We start from the raw sequence: 21,056 nt of genomic DNA, 5'->3' as shown, positions 1-21,056 counted from the left end.
ATTAGTGATATTGTCTGCCAATGCGCTTTTTATTTACCGGCAATTTCACTGCCTATTATCACATTATTTTTACAGAGGCAACAGTTCGGGCACATTAACAAGATATGATTCATAATATTGGTGTAAAGGTAGGGCTTTTTTTTACTGTCTGATTTAATTCGAATGCTAACACCAGAACGATGACAATAATATCTATCAACGGCTAACATGTTACCAGAACCATTAGCTAGAAGTTGACCATCTTCATCAACTATTATTTTTGTGTTGGCATTCTCTTTGAGTACTAACTTCTCTGGAAATGATACTTTCACATATCCACCTTTTGAATGATTAAAATTCTTGACTACTCCAAACGAATTTAACTCCTCACTGTCATGACAACGTAGGCACACATTCCATAATAAGATCTCCACTACTACTTGTTCCATAGTTCAAATATATATCTTTGTCAGCATTCAAGGCAACAATGGTATAACTTTTCTATCTTCTATGGAAAAAGTTAGAATAGAACTTTAAATTTCTTTGTGTCCTTGTGAAATAAAGAATTGAAGTGGAAGATTTTTATTTTCTCTGGAGAAATTAGAATTGAAGTGTTTTGGTAAAATTTTAAGTTTAAAAGTTAAGTTTTTAAGTTTTAAGTTTTTAAGTTTAAAAGTGAAGTGGTTTAAAAAATTTGCAACAGTATTTTAAATTTTGTCATCTCTTTGAGAAAAATCTGAACTGAAGTGGAACCTTTTTGTATTATTTGGAAATATAGAATTGATCAATAACTAAATTGTTTTTTCATTGAGAAAATTCAGACTAGAGCTTGAACTTTTCTTCACTTCGTTGAGAAGATTTAAAATTGAAGTAGAACTTTTTATCTTCCGGGTAAATATTTACAACTATGGTGTAGCTTTTTTTATCTTTTACGGAAAAATTTCAAATAGAACTTTAAATTTCCTTGTGTCTGTGAAATTAAAACTGAAGTGGAAGATTTTTATTTTCTCTGGAAAAAATAGAATTGAACTGTAAATACTTTAATAAAATTCAGAAGATAATTTGAACTGTTCATCTTTTATGAAAAATTTGGAACAATATTTTAAATTTTTTCATCTCTTTGAGAAAAATCTGAACTGAAGTGGAACCTTGCATGATATTGTGGTGTGCAAAAGTTGCAAAGTAAAGTTATGGTGAAAAGGATGGGTACTTCAACTTGTGAAATGGGTTTAGGAGGGATATTAAGAAAAGAACTAGTTCTGAAATGTCTTTTGAAAAGTAGTGCTTTGTGTTGTTACATACAAAATTGTTTGAATTTAAGTTTTGGGTGAAAAAGATGGGTACTTCAAATTTTAAAATGGGTTTAGGAGGGCCAATAAGAAAAAAAAGTTGTCAAGTAAAATTGTGTTGAAAAAGGTAAGTAATTCAACATATAAAATGGTTTTAGGAGGGGCATTAAGAAAAGAACTTGTTCTGAAATGCCTTTTGAAAAGTATTGCTTGGTGTTGGGGCATTCAAAAAGCTGTAAAGTAAAGTTGTGGGTGAAAAGGATGGGTACTTCAACTATAAAATGGGTTTAGAAGGGACATTAAGAAAAGAACTTGTTCTGAAATGCCTTTGAAATGTATTGCTTGGTGTTGGGGCATTCAAAAAGCTGTAAAGTAAAGTTTTGGGTGAAAAGGATGGGTACTTCAACTCGTAAAATTGGTTTAGGACGGACATTAAGAAAAGAAGTTGTTCTGAAATGCCCTTTGAAAAGTATTGCTTGGTGTTGGGGTATTGAAAAAGCTGTAAAGTAAAGTTGTGGGTGAAAGGATGGGTACCTCAACTTGTAAAATGGGTTTAGGAGGGACATTAAGAAAAGAACTTGTTCTGAAATGCCTTTTGAAAAGTGTTGCTTGGTGTTGGGGCATTCAAAAAGCTGTAAAGTAAAGTTGTGGGTGAAAAGGATGGGTACTTCAACTTGTAAAACGGGTTTAGGATGGACATTAAGAACAAGAACTTGTTCTGAAATGCCGTTTGAAAAGTATTGCTTGGTGTTGGAGCATTCAAAAAGCTGTAAAGTAAAGTTGTGGGTGAAAAGGATGGGTAATTCAATTTGTAAAATGGGGTTTAAGATGGACATTAAGAGAAGGTATCTTTGTGAAAATCCGTTTGAAAGTTATTGCTTGCTGTTGTAGTTTTCAAAAAGCTGTAAAGTAGAGTTGTGGGTAAAAAGGATGGATACTTCTACTTTTGATATGGGCTTAGGTTGGACAATAAAAAACGCACTTGTTCTGAAATGCCTTTTGAAAAGTATTGCTTGGTGTTGGAGCATTCAAAAAGATGTAAAGTAAAGTTGTGATTGAAAAGGATGGGTGCTTCAACTTGTAAAATGGGTTTAGGGGGATATTAAGAAAAGAACTTGTTCTGAAATGCCTTTGAAAAGTATTGCTTGGTGTTGGAGCATTCAAAAAGCTGTATAGTAAAGTTGTGGGGGAAAAGGATGGGATATCTCAACTTGTAAAATGGGTTTAGGAGGGACATTAAGAAAATAAATTGTTATGAAATGCCTTTTGAAAAGTAATGCTTGGTTTTGGGGCATTGAAAAAGTTGTAAAGGATAGTTGTGGGTGAAAAGGATGAGTTCTTGAACTTGTTAAATGGGGTTTACGAGGGAAATTAAGAAAAGAACTTGTTCTGAAATGCTTTTTGAAAAGTATTGCTTGGTGTTAGAGCATTCAAAAAGCTGTAAAGTAAAGTTGTGGGTGAAAACGATGGGTACTTCAACTTATAAAATGGGTTTAGGACGGTCATTAAGAAAAGAACTTGTTTTTAAATGAATTTTAAATTTAGTTCTTGGTGTTGGAGCATTCCATAATCTGTAAATTAAAGCTTTGGATGAAAAGGAGGGGATATCTAAACTTGTAAAATGGGTTTAGGATGGATATTAAGAAAAGAACTTGTAATGAAATGCCTTTTGAAAGGTATTTAATAGTTTTTGGGCATTCAAAAAGTTGTAAAGGAAAGTTGTGGTGAAAAGGATGGGAACTTCAAGTTGTAAAATGGGTTTAGAAGGGACATTAAGAAAAGGACTTGTTCTGAAATGCCCTTTGAAATGTATTGCTTGATGTTAGAGCATTCAAAAAGCTGTAAAGTAAAGTTGTGGGTGAAAAGGATGGGTACTTCAACTTGTAAAATGGGTTTAGGGGGAAAATTAAGAAAAGAACTTGTTCTGAAATGCCTTTGAAAAGTATTGCTTGGTGTTGGAGCATTCAAAAAGCTGTATAGTAAAGTTGTGGGTTAAAAGGATGGAATACTACAACTTGTAAAATGGGTTTAGGAGGGACTTTAAGAAAATAACTTGTACTGAAATGCCTTTTGAAAAGTATTGCTTGGTGTTGGGGCATTGAAAAAGCTGTAAAGTAAAGTTGTGGGTGAAAAGGATGGGTACTTCAACTTGTAAAATGGGGTTTAAGAGGGACATTAAGAAAAGAACTTGTTCTGAAAAGATATAATAAAGCGTTTTGAAATGTGGGGGCCCTTCTTTGTCTCAAGTGCGCAAAAAAGTATTAAAACAATGGGTTGGGGGGTCCGGGGGGCCTTTGGGGTTTGGGTAGGATGGGGTCCTCTGGGGTAGGGGACCTCACAACACTGTTCAAATGGAACTTGTGTATTATAACGACCACAGAGTTTCACCCTCAAATCATCTTCTAAATCATCTTCTAAAATGCCTCAAATGGTTTTGCTTAAATCATCTTCTAAAATGTCTAAAACGGTTTCGCCCAAATAATCCCTAAACATAATTTCTACGTATTCCTTTTGTTTTGGCATCCCTTCGCTGTCACATTTGAAATTCCTAGGAAACCCTTTCCCGCGGTAATCTCTTCATCTCATAAATGTCCCTAGCTACACTATGAAGGTTTCGTTAGAATATCAATTGATCTCTCTGACTTAAAGATCAGTGAAGCCGTATTTAAAAATAGAATTTCTATCTCTTTAGACTCCCGCATAATTCCAAGATAACAAGTGATCTCATTTCTAATTCCTGACACTAAAGATCAACGAAGCTTTATCTAAAAATAGAATATTAATTTTTCTCTCTGACCTAAAGAGCGTTTATCCCTCAGACCTAAGATCAAAGAAGCCATACTTGTTTCTTTATTCCCTTTCCGTAAATCAATAATTCCCCTCGATTATGCAAATCAAGTTCTTCAGAAATTCTCTCCCCTTCGTGGATCGATAATTCTTGAATAAATTATAACCTGTCAGCGTTAGACTTAATTGTAGATGGCAGCACATGTGTTCGTTTCGGGCTGGTACCCCCTTCTCTACTGAAGCCCTGGGTGTAACCCGTCAGGTCCTTTGGACTTGTTAACATCGATTTTATCGAGGCTAGATAAGACAATTTCTTCAGTAACTAACAGGCTAGGCATTGGGGTAGATACAAAATGTGAGGGTGCTGCAGGGATGGTTGGACAAGACCGGGTGGTGAAAGCGGAGGCAAACTGGACATTTAGTAAATTAGCTTTATCTATCGGCGACGAGTGCGTTACCCCGCTATGTTTGAGGTCCGGAATGGTGTGACGGTTAGGACTTTTAGCAGAAACATGCCTCCAGAAGGATTTGGGGTTTGCCTTGATATCAGTGGCAAGCTTCTCCTCATATTCAGACTTCAGTTTCCTAACTGAGTCCGAGACGAGATTCCGAGCCTTCGCATACATTAGCCAATTTTCCTGTGTTTTTTTTTCTTTTTGTACCTTTTCCAAGCTCTGGCTTTCCTGTTGATAGTCCTTGTTGTATCCTTTGTGATAAATGGAAGTGTTTTTGGTTGTCTTCGATAAATAACACGGGAGTGCTTCTTTTCTGTTGACAGGAGAGTTTCCTTGACATTCAACCATGACGTGTTGATATCAGAAGTAATGAGCTCTGACCAATTAATTGATACCAATTCCCCCTGTATTTCATGATAGTTAATAAAAGTTTGAGGACGCAAGTTAGTTTGAAGACGACTATTCATAGACAGCACAGAGAGGATAACTGAGTGGTCACTGTTACCAACTGGAGGAAGAAATTCATTTCTGATGAGAGAGTCCGGGTCACTCAGAATGTTTTACAATTGCCCTCTCCCTTCCCAGGGATAACTAAATTTGGAACAGGTAACTGAGTCAAAAAGGAGCACGTTAAACCAAAATATACCGTAAAATTTTATTGAACCAATACATCTTCAAATGCACAATATTGTACAGCATGGAACAAATATATAGGTCCGAGATTAACTTGACGTTTTTTACCGAGCGTTTGTTTTACCTGTCTTCCCAGGCCATTTATGACCTCCAATTTGCACTTTTTTTGTGATATACCCTCTGCAAGCACACTCTCTCATCAGCAGTCATCAGCGGTAAAAAAAAAAAAAAGAATAAAAAAAATACGAGTTGGTACGCTTCTATTCAGTTCGATAGGCAACCATCTCGGCGTAGGAGTTAAAGCTGTGTTGCCACACTTAGTAAAAGTTTACTAAATTTAGTAAAAACGGACCCGAGTTAGTAAATTTAGTAAATCAAGTTCAAATTTAGTAAATTTTGAATATTTTTGAAATTTAGTAAGTTTTGTAGTAAATTTACCAGAAATATCAAAAAAAAAGTTTAGTGATCTTCGTGCCAAGTTTCATTCTGTTGAGCAAAATTGAACACTTTCCTCTGTCTGAATTGATGTTTTTTATTCTATGGCTTCAATTTCAGTCCCTTCCACCTCTTAATCAACATCAGCATATTGCGTGAAGCTTTGAAAATCTGAAGCGTGGATACAACCAACAAATTTCGTTTATTGAGGAATCAATTCTCCAGTCAGTAATTTATTTTTAATGACAGTTTTGAAAACAGTGATAGGTGTTCGAAGCACAAGAGTGCGTGGTCAGTTTTTGTTCTTTGTGAATTTGTGTTGCAGCTGTGCTGTCTCCCCCATTCATCTGTTGAGTCAGAACGGAAGTTTTCAGTTTTGTCAAACATGGAGACAAAGCTTTGGAATAGGCTAAAGACGGAAACTATTGCTGCGATGATGCAAACGAAATAAAACACAGCATCACGGAATAAATAATCAATTGCCATTAAAATAGCAGGCAATTAAACTTTCTGTATCCAGTCAAATATTAATTAGTAAGCTCTGTTACGTTTTAAATCCTAGCAGCCTTTTTTTCTTGTTCCCCAGACGTTGTTTATGATCCAAAGTATTTCTATAAGTGTTCTTGGAGCTTGGAAAGTTTTTTTTTCTAGGGGAAGAGGAGAAATTCTTGGGTCCTTTTAAGCTTAAATCTTTCTCCAAATCAGTATTTAAGCAGTAACTCTTTATTATGGTGTAATCTCTTTTGCCACTGAAAAATTAAACTGAAAATCAAAGTTTAGCTAGCTTAACCCTTCCCCCCTCCAACTACATATAGAAAGTCATAAAATAAAAACTATTGGTATGATTCAAACACCCATGAAAGAGAAACCGCTTCTTAAAACCATACATTGCCTAAAAACCAACCGTTTGTGGTAACGAACTGTAAGTAGCCTAAGAAGCGACTCGGTCCAATAGTAACAAAAACTAAAGTCGAAATTTTGATAACAATAAATGCATCAAAAGGATTGGAATTTTAAGCTGATTCAAAATATTTAAAATTCATTAAGATTAATCTTACACGTCGAAAGCTACGAGCGTGAGTTCGCGTGATTTTGAAAAATGGGCAAAAACCCCAAAAAAGTCAAAATTCCAATCAAAATTTGTAGACATCTATTTTGCTCAGCATTGTTAAATGGTCCAGTAATTATGCTTTTGAGATGTCACCCCCCCCCCCCCATCCCTCAGGGTAAGGACTGTAAGCCAGGCAATGTTTTCATTGTTTACAAATATCATGCCCTGGGACAGAAGTTCTAGTGCCCTTTTTAACGAGTCAGAAGCGGTCAGAAGGCAACTAGCCCACACCCCCGCATGTCCTCTTTTCCCTAGATACATCCGACAGAAATTTTAGATAGCCATTTTGTTACAAAATAGTTCAAAGAACATATAACAACGCATCCAGGGTTGAAACAATCCCCCAGACAAGAGTTGTAAACAAGCCCTTGGACAACAGTTGTAAGTTAAGCCCCGGGAGCATATAAGGTTTTTATTCCACGGGTGGTCTGCAAACTTCAGACGGGGCTCAGTTGATGTGAAATTGAAAGTTATATTTCCTTTTTAAGATCAAACAGTGATTTTGGTACGCTCTGAACCCTAACTCCAGGACTTCACGGTGCTGCAAATTATGTTGCGATCTAGAAATTTCGAGCAACGATAATGAATCTCGGATGAACTTTTGGCGTTCGCGGATGACACTACAATGGCCTCCTGTGACACCGACATGTCAGCGTTCCAGAGTAAACTTGAGGTCATCTTAGAAGAAACTTGCATTTGGATGGATGCCAATCAATTTGTAATAAATGTTGAAAAATCTTGCGTTCTCTTCTTCTTAAGGATTTGAACTCTTCGCCCAGAAGTATTGGGAATAACGACTTCTCGAGGAACGATCAGACTACAAAAACTGGCTATGCCAGGTACCTAGGTGTACTCCTTGACGTGTACTTATCCTTCGTACATAACATCCATGCTGTGGAGCTGAAGCTCACCCGTAATCTAGGGATTATCAAGAAACTGAAACACACATTCCCTCAAAAAACCCTTCGTCTACTTTATGATGGACTTATCAAGCCTCATCTGCAGTATTTTTCGTCAATTTGGCAGTCAACATTTACATCCCACCTGAAAAGGCTTGATTCAATCCACAAACGTGCCCTGAAAATAATCGGAAATATGGACGATTTTCTTTCCTGTGAATCAATTTATCATTTATCATGCTCAGTTATCGTTTTCAAACTTTTGTTCGGATTACTTCCGTAAGCATTCCACAGTCTATTTCAGTTGATATCGGAACAACATCGAACGAGCACGAGATCTGCCTCAAACCTTTTGGTGAAACGAACACGTACAGTACGGTCGGATTTTGCACCGGACGTGGCGTGTGCGAAAGTGTGAAACGTGTTTCGACAAGAACTGAAATGTAGGAGCTCTTTTAAAAATAATTTGAAAAATTATCTTATTTAATTTCAAAAAATAGAGTTAATTGATAGTTGAGATTTTTTTTTTTAATTATTATCATTGTTATATTGGTTTGTTTTTTGTTTTTTTATTTATCTATTATTATTTTGTAAGGTTAAGGTAGCTGTGCTTTTGGGGAGGGAGGGGGAATCTCTTAGATAATGAATGGTATAGATGAGGGATGTGGCTGTGTTGAAGAGTAAAGCGAGAGTCGTAAAGCGTGATTGGGAAGAATCGTTATTTTTTTAAGGGACTCAATGTGCGTTTTTTTTTACATAGAGAAGTTTATTTCTGTTTATTTATTTCTATTTGTTCTAATAAAACCCGATTGAATTGAATTGAAAAGAACATACAAAAATCCAAATATAAACACCTATAATGAGTAAAACTCAAAACGACCAGAAATCAAGGGCAGCACAGCAGCACTGCTGAAATGTAGAGCGATGTGGCTACAATATATTATTTAAAAAAATTCTGAACAAGGCACTTCGCATAGAAGGAGTTGTCGTGAAAACTTCGAAATGAGCTCATTCGATTGAAAATTGAAAGTTCTAGCGCTCTTTTCAAGAGTCAAAAGTGATTGAAGGGCAACCCAGCTTATCTAGCGCTCTGCAACGTCACTTGACCTCTGGATTGTACCTTATGACATACGCAAGAAATACTCTGATTTGCAAAAAACTACCAAAAGAAGTGAAAATGCTGACCCTCATGTCGACTATACCTGTCGAGAGGAACTCTCGTAGGAGCCTTAAGCTCCCACAAGTATTTTTTTTTACTGTTAACATGTTTTTATGAGTTTTGTGCTTTCACACTATTTCGCTCTTTATGGATCAATATGGATATAGTAAATATTTTTTTTCCTTTTTACTATATTTGATGTTAACTGACCGCTTTGAAAGAAGTTTACTAGTCATAATAAATTTAGTTTCTGAGATTTCAAGATGGACATATTATAGGCAGAATATGGACATAATTTGGATCGTAAATACATACTTGTCGATGCTCAAGGAACTTATTCACTGACTAATAAGTTGGCAATCCTAGTAAAATATCCAACCCTAGTAGCATTATTCTAGCGCTTGAACGATTGTTACTAGTAGGAAAATCAGAAATTCAAACTTAAACTAAATTCTTTGTTGATCGTAAGGTCAATGCGATTATATTTATTCATTTTCAAAATCTCTTTAGCTATTCAAAAAACACTACATAAAACATACTTTTGAACTTCAATTATTAAATATACTATGCATGAAATTTTGTTAATTTATTCAATCTTTGTTAAGAACAATAACATAGTTTAAAACCAATAATGCTTTTTATTACAATAATAAAAACAACTTGTCAAAACTTTAACTATAAATTGATCCTTTTGCATAAGACAAGTTAGCAAGTTAGTAGCCCCTGGTACGGCTATTACTCGATAACTGGCCTCGTGGAAAAGGATAAATTTATAGTTAAAGTTTTGAAAAATTGTTTTTACTATTAATTTAAAAAGTATTATGGGTTTTAAAGTATGTTATTGTTTGTAATAAAGATTTTATGAATTAACAAAATTTTATATATAGTATGTATAATGATTAAAACTAAAATAATGTTTTATTTAGGGTTTTTCAAGTAACTAAAAAGACTTTGAAAAGAAAGATATTAAAATGTAGACATTTCTATAGATAACTTAAAGATAATTAAGTCAATGTTATGCGATTTTTGTAGAGCTCTTATCTTGAGGTGTAGTCGTTTGTCTGACCTCTATGGTCCAAGAGCTCTGACATGAATAAATTAATCCATGCCTCAAATATATACAGCGAAATGCAGTTAGTTCAGCATAATATGTTGATAAATAGAAGGCTGTAATGAGTGATTTTCTCTATGGTTAGTTCTCAGGGCTTCCACTCTTGGATCTCAAAATTCGGGGGAAAACAAAATGCAATTTCGTTGCGAAAGTTCGGGAGCCAAAATTGGTTTTAGCTTCGGTTTCAGGCTCAAGTAGGGCTTGGATCCGCGTAGTAAATCAAACCTTTTACAGAGTAGGTTTTAGAGCACGGGATTGGAAACCATAGCTGAAAACACTTATTCCGGCAAAAACTTCAAATTGTAAAAAAAAAAAAAAAATAATGAACTGTAAATGCCTGTAGTATTTCTTCCTTCATTAATTAATCTCATCAATTCCTTGTCGATATTTCAAAATAAATTATCTGCGGTTTTTTAATAGATAACTTAAACGGACGAAATTCTACCTTTAAATATAGGGCTATAATACAACTTAAAACATACAAATACTAGATTAAAGAGGGAAATTTAAATTTAACCTGAATGGGAATTTCAACTACAAATGACACATTATTGGTGTCTCGTGCTAATTCTAAGGTTTTAGGTGCTTACCCGCCGGAAACTCCCCCCATGGAAAAAACCGGAAAGTACCCCTACTCCTCACAAAAAATACCCCTGCAGAAAATACTATCCCGCTGAAAAAAAACCCGCGGAAAGTACCCCCGCGGAAAATATCCTCCGCAGAAAGTACCCCCGCGGTAAATACCACCGGAAAATACCAACCCCCCCCCCCGGCGGAAAATACCCCCTCGACACATACATTTTTTTATTGTTTGTTTCTACTATGCTTTCCTTTCTTTTGGTTACCTCATAATTACTATATAGTCACCGATTAGCCCCCCACCAGAAAAAAATTAGCCCCCCCCCCACCAGAAACAAAATCCTTTCTGAAAATGTCTGTATACTTCCCAATAACCAATACTATATGTAAACATTGGGCAAAGTTCATTAATTCCAGCCCTTCCCCCGAGAACTGTGGGGGATTAAGTCATCCTAAAAGACATATTTATTAAATTTTTGACTGTGTTGAGCAAAATGGCTATCTCAAAATTTTAATTGGGTGACTTCGGGAAAAAAATTATCGTGGGTGGGGGCCAAGTTGCCCTTCAATTTTTTGGTCGCTTAAAAAAGGCTCTAGAACTTTCAATTTCTGTTCAAATGAGCTCTCTTACAATGTTCTAGGACTAGTGGATCGATACGGTCACCCCTGGGAAAAAAAAACAAAACAAAAAAGCAAATAAACACGCATCCGTGATCCTTCTTATGACAAAAAATACAAAATTCCACATTTTTGCAGATAGGAGCTTGAAACTTCTGAATAATATTTTTGGGGTCACTTCCGTTTAAATCCCCTATTCCCCGACCTTGTACATAGTCTATAGCTAAATTCTGCCTCATTAGGAGGGGGAGGGGGTGGTGCCTTTTTTACGGTAAGAATATGGTATTTAGGGACAGTTCTCCCGATAAAATGAATTATACCACAATTTCTTTTTAAATTGTTTTCTTTTCATCTCATAATTAGCCTTCATACAGGGCTACTAAAACTGTACAAGCATTAGAAGTTGTAAAGGTAGGCCTAGATATTTAAACAATTTTACTTGGCTATCCCGAATTTGAGCAGAACTTATTTTTAGGAAAATTTCCTTCGCCTAACTAACAGCTTTGCAAGACTGTAAAAAGGTCCTAAAACTGTAGTTTAAAATATTACGCCCACTGAATAATTACGCGGGTGAAGGGACCAGAATAATAATTGTGAGGGGAGTACTGACCAATATAATTCTCAGGTAAAAAAAGAAAAGAACTTAAATCTTACACACCGAATTAAAGACAAAATTTAAATGGCAAGAATTCATGGCAAAAAGATCAATTACTTCAATATATTATGCATTCAATCATTAAGTATTAAACATTAATACGGTATGACCAAAACCAAAAATAGCAAAAGAAAACAAAATTTAAACTTATGATTCAGCTTTCAAAACAATTCTCCCTCTTTAGAAGTTCAACTTCAAAACCCAAAATCTAGCCAAGCATTCAACAATTTTAAGTAAAATTCTTGTCTAATTTTCTCAAGACTGTCTTGACCACAAATGACGTAAATGTAAGAATCTTAATAGCATTTGGAATACTGTATTCGCATTAGTGTAACATAAGTGCAAGAAAATGATAGTTTCGTGAAAATGTGAAGAACCGTCTATACTTAAATTGTATCGGTCTGGTTCTTATGCAGAGTAACACAGGAGACGAAAATTAACGAACAAGAGGGTAGTGAAAAATTATGGTATGTAAACCAATGTCTGTTAGGGATAGTCACTAGGGGTGACACCGTGATTGGTTGATTATCGGGGAGCCAAATTTTTTTTTTTGTGGAGACACATAGATTTTCGGGGATATCCCCGGAAATTCGGGGATAATGGAAGCCCTGGGTTAAGGGCAAGTCTTAGGGTCCATTATGTGTAGGTTAAACCCTTCAAAATTCCTTTATAGTGGATATTCGAAGTGTTCAATTCCAAATGATTTTGTTTAGAAATAAATTGAATTTTGAGGAAACTAAGTAGCCAAATATATATTTTTTTTGAAATAAATTATTTATCAAGGAATTTTGTCTTATACCTTACAATTTGTTTCTTATCTATTGCAAAATATTTGTCATAAAACTATATCTTTAAACTTGAGAAAATAGAACTTCATAAACAAAACACCAATTCAGATTTTGCTATAAGCGTCCTTTCTGTCTTCTCATGTTAAATAATCACTCAAGGAGCCCCTAAAGCTGCACCGAAAACTGACGACGCATCATCGAAAATATTTCAGCACGCCAGCACCACAAAGGTTTTGGCACGCTGGCAAACCGCTGATACTGTCGGTGGCGGCGTGCTGTCTAAAATTTCTAGCGATAAATTCCATCCATATCCACATCCATTCCATCCACATGAACAGTATTATCCGTCTCTGTCCACCCCAAATTTCTTTATTAAAATTATTATTGAGAACTTATTCAACAAAACTACTGTTCATCGAAAATTTTTACTAAATTATCAAATATCATCAAAAATTTTATCTTTAAATAAGTAAAATTACAAAACTATCAAAGCTGAATTTTCAAGGAGAAAACTGAAAAAGCGTGAAGCTACCATGAGCCTCTGGAGTAATCTAGGGGGAATCTGGGTGGGAATTTTCCCCTTGGAGAATTTTCCGCAGGAAGCAATTTTCTGTGGGGGGAATTTTCCGTTGGAGGTATTTTCCGGGGGGAATACTTGACTTACTTGACTTAAGACTCCTGCCACGTTGGGGGTGGCGTAGAGAGCGTCGCAACTCTTTTCCTCCAGGCTGCCCAATCTACTGCTATTAATGGGGCCTCAGCGACAGCGGTGTTAGCGATCTCAAGGAATTTATTGAGGCTATCCTTCTACTTTGTCTAAGGCCTGCCCCTCGGGCGAGACCAGCCATTAGCTTTAGCGTCGAAATCGTAGACTATTCGGGCTGGGGTTGTCGTCGGCATACGCAGGAGGTGTCCGAACCATCTGAGAGTACGGTGCGCTATTTGGACAGAGAATGGCACTTGGGAGGTGAGTGCAAGCAACCTTGCGTTACTTACAAAATCGTCCCATCGAAGTCCCTGAATCCGACGGAGCTGTTTCGTCTGGCAGACGTCTATCATTCTGAGGATTGATGATTTGAGAGACCAGGTTTCCGCTGCATAGAGGAGGACCGAGCCTACGGATGCGTTGTAAATTCGCATCTTCGTGCGCCTAGATATATGCGGCATTCTCCAGAGATTGTTGAGCCTTCCGACGATAGACGAGGCTTTTGAAACTCGGCTGCACACCTCTTCCTCTATGGAGACTTCATTAGACAGCACGGAGCCAAAATAAGTGAAGTTCTTTACAACTTCAACAGGAGCTCCGCAAACAGTTATGTTCTCAGGGGGCGAGATTGGGCTTGGGGGCTCAATTGCCATTATCTTCGTCTTAAGCCAGTTTATTTACAGCCCCAATTTTGCTGCCTCTTCCTGTAGGACTTCCAGAGCGTCAGTCAACTGGTCAATCGAGTCAGCAACGAGACCAAGATGATCTGTGAAGTCAGCGTCCGACAGAACGCGATCTCCAAACTGCAGACCAAAGGGCAGGCGATTTGTTTTTCGTGTCATGACATGGTCTATCACGCAATTGAACAGTTCCGGGGCGGCAGCACACCCTTGTCGTACACCGGTTTTGATGTCGAATGTCGTGCTCCGTTTGCCGTTGACTTGGACACAACCCACGGTCTCTTCGTAAAGATCTTCAAACAACTTGCAGTATTTGTCTGGTAGACCAGTTGATCGAAGTATCAGCCATAGCGAGTTGCGATCCACCGAGTCAAATGCAGCCTTGAAGTCCACAAAGGATACATATGCTTTCCTCCTGAATTCCTTCGTCTTCTCAATTAACTGGCGCATGGTAAAGATTTGTTCGATAGTGGATCTCCTGGGCATAAACCCCGCCTGCTGGACTCTCCTCTTTCTTCTGAGGATACTCGTGCATCTATCCAGCAGGGTCATATCAAAGAGCTTTCCAGGCACTGAAAGTAGCGTTATGCCTCTGTAGTTCGAACAAATGCTCTTGCTCCCCTTTCTTTTCCATAAGGGCAGGATTATACCAGCTCGCCAGTCCTTCGGGATCCATTCTGTGCGCCAAACCACAGAAAACAGCATATGGAGCCAAAGTAGCATCGCCGGTCCGGCATACTTCAGGGGCTCAGCAGATATTTCACATATGCCTGCCGCTTTGTTGTTCTTCAAACGTTTTACTGCTGTGTAGATTTCTGATGACGTCAAAGGAGTTTCTGTGTCAGTTGTCAGTAGTTCCTGGGTGCTGGTGGCTAGGCTGATAAGTTTCTGGTCAGTATGCGTTACGGCTTCGACGTTGAGGAGGCCCGAGAAGTGGTCTTTCCATCGACTGAGCTGGGCAGCTTCGTCACTGAGCGGCTTACCATCCACAGAGACAACACATGCAACCGGGGGGGCTATGTCTCCTGTTAGATCACGGAGATGCTTGTAGAGACTGCCAACGTCACCTTTCTTTGCTGCACACTCTAGCTCATGTGCCTTCCTTTCCACAAACAGTTTCTTGTCTCGCTGTATCAGTTTGTTGCGGACCCCATTAAGGCTTCTATAGGTTGGCATGTCACCGAGTAATCTCGCCTTGCGTCTCTGCTCTATGACGTCAAGCGTATCCGACTGAATCCACGCTTTATTAGTTTTTTCCGACCAATATTTGCTGTCGCTGATTCCAGGACATTCTTTTTGAACGAGAGCCATGCGTTTTCACAACTTTCAAATGGCAGGAGTGCGTCGAAGTGGTTCGAGACATCAATGGCATATTTCGACCGTATCTTCTGACCGCAGAGGCGAGAGACATCGATCTTGGCTGGTCTTGGTTCTGAGCGATGGGCTTTGAGCCTTAGTCGCATGTTAGTGACGACGAGGTGATGGTCAGTGTTGCCAATCTCAGCTGCCCTATACGTCCTGCAGTTACTGATCGAAGACCTCCATCTCTGTGACACGATGATGTAGTCGATCATTGTTTTTGGTATGGCCGTCATTGCTGTACCATGTATATTTGTGAATGTCCTTCCTTGCAAAAAGGGTATTCGTAATCACAAGGTTGTGCATGCTGCAGAGTTGTAGAAGCCTTAGACCATTGTCATCTAGGAAATCCGAAGTAACTGGTCCAATGAGTTGTCGCCATAAGTCGTGGTTGTCGCTCACAGTTACATTAAGGTCACCCAGGAGAATGACAATATCGTGCGGGGATATCTTAGACAATTCATTTGTCAGGGCATTCGTCAGGGGAATTTTCAGGGGGATATGCTGGCTCCTGTGTTCGCCATCCCTTGTGAACCTGAAGAGCAATTGGACAATTATTTTTTTTACAATACCTTGAAATGGAAGCTTTTATTTATTCTTATTTATATAGAAAATAAATTTTTCGTTCGAATGTTCTGAAAGCTAATTGGTAAACAAAACACATAGAATTACCTACTGGCTATATTGCTTACACTCTATAATGCTTTCAGTGAAGTATCAGTTAAGTTTTAGCGGAAAGAGGATAGGGTAACAGGGAGCAGCCCCCTTCACAAACATGATAATACGTATTTGTTCTAAGTCTGAGTGTAGCTCTTCGCTTTCATTTGAAGAAAATGTTGTTTTAGAAGTTTAATCTTTCGCAGGAAATGGATGTCAAAATTTACTTTTCAATTTCATAATAATCTGTTGGTCATACTGATGTAAATACATGCAAATTTTTGTACGAAAAAAATGTAAAAAACAGGATCCGGAATGTACCCCCTCTCCCCCAGAAAATACCCCCCGTGGCTGGTTGGTCTCCAATTACTTTTGACTTATAAAAAGAAGGACTACAACTCTCAATTTCTGATCGAATGAGCACCTTCCGAAATTTTTGCGACCAAGAGGTGGACCTGGGGATGAGAAAGGGACAATCCCCTTCTTAACGGAATAAATTATGCTCATTTTGCGGTTTAATGTTACTCTTTACTTTCATAAAAACAGCGCAGACCAGAAATATTCCCAGTTTTCAAGAGGGATTAAATATCAATTTCACATACAATTTTTTTGAAATTTTGTGTACCGCTACCCCGAAACATTGTCCTCTCCCTCCCCCAAGAACAAGATATGGCCCTGGGGATTATAAATCAGTTTCTATCTCCATCCTCCCTCGTCTCACCTTTAGAACTAATTCTGTATTTATCTGAAAAATCAATGAGAGTTGAGATCTTTTGATTTTAAAATGCACCCTTTGAGGCATGTCCCTCCATCCCCAACTACAAAACAATCATACTGCTCCATTTTAGAGGTTCGAAGCCCTTTTATGCAAATGTTTGAAATTGTAAAACCACAAAGAATTTACCTTAAGACAGTAAAGTTTATTTAGACCGTAAGATATTTTGGTTAGTTAGGAAGGTAGGGAGATACCTCAAAGGGTGCATTTTAAAGCCAAGACATCCCAGCTCTCATTGAGCCTTAAGATAAATACAGAATTGGTTCTCAGAAAGAGACAAGGAGTGGGTAGAACTGGAAATAGATTTTTAACCCGCAGGGCAGTATTCAGGACTTTTGTTTGGCGTTTTTTTTTGCGGTGGGAGGGGGTGCAAAAAACTTTAGAAATAGCATAAAAAATGTGAAATGGATACTTAATCCCTCTTGATGTCTCTTGGTGTGACTATTTCTGGTCTATGCTGTAATTATGAAAGCCTTTCATTTTCTTTGTAATTCAAATCCGGGGCCCATATTGGTCACAGCATGGTTTTCCATAATTGACAATGCCCTTCTATCAAAAAGAGTCGACGTCCTGTAGAAGCAATTTCAAACTTTTTACCTCCAACTCATTATATATTTATGCCTACAAATATTATGCACTAATGAGGAGGAGGGGTAGCCCACAATAAAAAATTAGATAGGAAGAAGTTTTTCAGCCAAATAAGTCCACCAAAAGAAACTGAACCCAGAACATTCACCCATTAATCAGAGCCCAGTGCAATCCAGTGAGGATTAGTAGGCTATAATTTCCTCGATGAGTGCCACTTGGGAACGTCACATTGCAGCACCGTTCGAGAGTACGATTCTTGTGGGGCAAACTCATGAAAGACCACTTTGACACCACCATGATGCTGCGCAAGCGGAATTTTCCACCCGATCACCAGAACAGCCTGTTCTCATCAGGGCATTCATAAGGGATAATTATGTACACATATATTGTATATGTATATTTAATGTCTTAATGCTACGTAATCAATAAAACCAAAACTGAAAAATTTATCTAACAGCTTTAATAATCCCTTTGTCAAATAATTCCTAAAAATACTTCTTTGCAATATATGGTATAAAGTAAGTAACTGATACGAAAAATGCTTTTCCGCTATTATATTTCTTTACAGGGAGGTCCGAATGCATAAATCTCATTGTTAGGAGTGAAAAAATAATAGAAAAGCTGCAGATCTCTTCCATAACTCCATATACAAAAAAAAATACAGTTTAAAGTAATGATAAGCATCTAAAGTTTTTTAAAGGCTATAAATCCTTGCGATAAGGGCGCGAATGACTGAACCCACTGAAAAGACAGCAAAGAAACCATTTACGAGTTGAAAATTGTATGGCTTTACAAAGGTAGCAGTTTAAAACTTAGAGAAACGCTAAAAATATAAGCTTTTTAAAGGGATAAAATAAAAAGAAAGTTTGCTATTCAAATAAATTTTATTGTATTTAAATAAACAAAGAGAGTTCGGCCAGCCATCTAAGTCTAAACGAAAAGCAGGGCACTCGCAGTTGGGGTGGGACAATGTCGTAAAGATAGATTTAAGGGAAATGAGAGCTTCCTGGGAGGGTGTAAAAACGGAGGCTTTGAAAGATTGGGATAGAGGAGGAGTGTACGTAGCGGTGCTGGCCTCAGATTGCTTGGTGCTGCGGTGAGTTGTTGTCAGTATTAGTAGTAGAATTTAATAAATAAAGAAAGTTTCTCAATTCAAACTGTATAATCCTTGTAATAAGAGAAGATATGACCACAAAAGTAAAAATAACAAGCCTATATCTGTTTTTTAGGTATTATTTTTATGTTGAACAGGTTCAGTGGTACATTCAGGGTGGCGTGGGGGTGGGAAAAAAGTCACGTGCCACCACTTCAGAAGGCTTAAAGCTGCACTTATTGCAGGGGCAAAAGACCGAAAATTCTGATGAGAGCCCAGATCTGGCTGGCTACCAAAAAAAACTTAACAAAATGCATAGAAGATTTGTTTTCATACATTTTCGTTACTTTTTTATGAGTAAAAACTTAAGGGAGGAGGGTAAAATCCAGTGCCCCCAAAACCCCTACCCCCCCCCCCTCTACCCCATAACCAAAAGAACAAAAAGTGGCATTAAACTCAACCCTTTAGAAATTGTATTGTGTAATTGTTCTCTGGTCACTGTTAAGATCTCTTCAAATTTCAGCTAGGAATTGCGAAAAATACTTTAATCAGAAATATTTTTAAGTTGTTGAATGTTTCCACTTTTAACAGTTTCTACTGAATGTGTGTTGGAAGGAAAATAAAGTTATCTAAATAGAAAAACAAAAACTATTTGCTACACTATTATAAAAGAACTTAATTCAGCTTGCACAAAAAGAATTCAACTAGCAGAAAAAACTTATATTAAACATTAATTTAAAATTCTCCATTTATCGCCCAAAATAAATTCGTCTAGTGCAGCCTCTCTACTTAAGCTGCCTTCATGTGTCTCTTTGAATTATCCCTTTTTGGACCAAGTCTTACCTGTACATCGGACAGGATGGTTAGTGTGAGCAGCAGCCCCTATCCAGAAAAATTGTGAGTACTTCATTTTGATTTTTTTTTCCTTCCCCAAATTTATTGAAAAAACAGTGAAAACTGTAAATCGAAATTTAATTTATATATATATACTTCAGTATAGCTGTGTAAGCAGTCGTAATTTATAAAAGTGTTATTAACTGGGACTTAAAATTTTTATGTTTTCTTTCAGTTGGTCTTTCACCATTTCCATTCCACTTGGGGAATATACTTCTTCATTCTGTTGCGACAGCCCTGGTTGCAGTATTGGCACGGAAAGTGCTTCGTAACGACACTGGCACATACTTCGCAAGTTTGATCTTTGCATCTCATCCAATCCACTGGTAATCCTTTTTTTAAGTACTTAACCCAAAACAATTAGGTACTTAATCCAATTAAATAATCTTTATTGAAAGCTTGGGTGTAGTTGTGGGAGTGACGCTGAGCAGGGCTACCTAGAAAATTTGATATCCCACAGAAAAAGTTAAAAATCAAATACAAAGCTAGATTTTGACAGAACATAGCCCATTTATCTGGCCCCTTCCTCGTGGTTTGTCGATTGTTCCTGAAAAAAAAAAAAACATCAAAGACAGAACACACAACTGGCCCCTTCCTCGTGGTTTGTTGATTGTTCCTGTAGAAAACAGAACACAGAACACAGAACTGGCCCCTTCCTCGTGGTTTGTCGATTGTTCCTGTAGAAAACAGAACACAGAACACAGACATAACACAGAACTGGCCCCTTCCTCGTGGTTTGTCGATTGTTCCTGTAGAAAAAATCTGCAGCTACTACCGTGATTGATAACAAGATTTTTAACACTATGAAAGGCAAAAAAAGAACAAAACTCAAAAACTATTCCCTTACGGGGACGCTAAAAATATCCCCATTAAATAAATTAGGTACTTTCTGGAATGAGACGCATAATGTGAAAAACATAATGTAGTTGATGAAACATAATGAAAAACATAATGTAGTTGAAAAACATAATGAAGTTGATGAACATATTTTGAAAAACATAATGTAGTTGATGAAATTTAACTTGTTCATGGGAAAGAAAAAACTTTTTAGTTAAACGAAGATTTGAAAAGAAAAGGAGGCTGGAAAGGGTGCTACCTTGATGAGATTAAACATGGCGTGGGAATCTAGTAGGGACGTTTTGAGTCCCTATTTACCAAAATTTTGTATATTAGTGTTTTTCTTAATAAGGATATCACAAACACGTGTTTCTTTCACTAGAGATCGAGCTACAAGTTATAGAAATTGGGGAGAGAGCTCATTCAAACGAAAACTTGAAGTTTTATTGACATTGTAAGCAACAAAAATGATTACACAAAGTCATTTGAGGCTAACACAGCTTCGCACGCTCTCCCTTCACCCGAAACTCGTCAGAGCTTCACGCTTTTATTCTCCCATAAAGTTCATGCTTCCTGGCAATATTTAATTACAGTCTTCTCTCATTCCCCCCGAAAACACTGGGTTTCTTTTGGCCTATGTCAGATAATAATAAATAAAATAAAAAATTAACTCGTTTTCAAAATAGGGTAAAAAAAAATTTCTCGACAATCTGAGGTTGCCAAACAAATTGGGCTCTACATAACATAGATATCGAATTGATCAAATTGATATCAAAAGACATCAAAAGCTGTAAATAAAACAATGCGGTGAGTTTTACATGACTTAAAAAGATCTAGTTGTGCAAAGCCCAATCCATTTCGCGACCGTTGTTGTCACTTACATTCTTAGATTCTCGAGAAAGAAAAAATTACTTTTTATTCCATTTTCAAAACAATTAAAATTTTTGTTAAAGTTAGTATTTTCGGCTT

At 37.2% G+C, this 21,056-nt stretch overlaps 1 protein-coding gene across 1 annotated transcript in view; it reads left to right on the top strand.

Moving 5' to 3' along the window:
* Positions 1-21,056, top strand: part of LOC148954821 (protein O-mannosyl-transferase TMTC2-like) — a 261,000-nt gene that overhangs the window by 78,206 nt on the left and 161,738 nt on the right. Inside the window, exons 4-6 of the mRNA XM_089105236.1 lie at positions 7,834-8,031; positions 13,320-13,465; positions 19,426-19,576. Of these exons, the coding sequence (XP_088961362.1) occupies positions 7,834-8,031; positions 13,320-13,465; positions 19,426-19,576 (495 nt within the window). The remainder of the gene's footprint in view (positions 1-7,833; positions 8,032-13,319; positions 13,466-19,425; positions 19,577-21,056) is intronic.

This window comes from Artemia sp. Qi Xiang Cuo, chromosome 2, assembly GCF_049724085.1.
Source record: "Artemia sp. Qi Xiang Cuo chromosome 2, ASM4972408v1, whole genome shotgun sequence".
In the NCBI taxonomy this organism is placed as follows: domain Eukaryota; kingdom Metazoa; phylum Arthropoda; class Branchiopoda; order Anostraca; family Artemiidae; genus Artemia; species Artemia sp. Qi Xiang Cuo.
The sequence above is the reverse complement of the archived record's forward strand: the minus strand, read 5'-3'. Positions and strand labels throughout refer to the sequence as shown.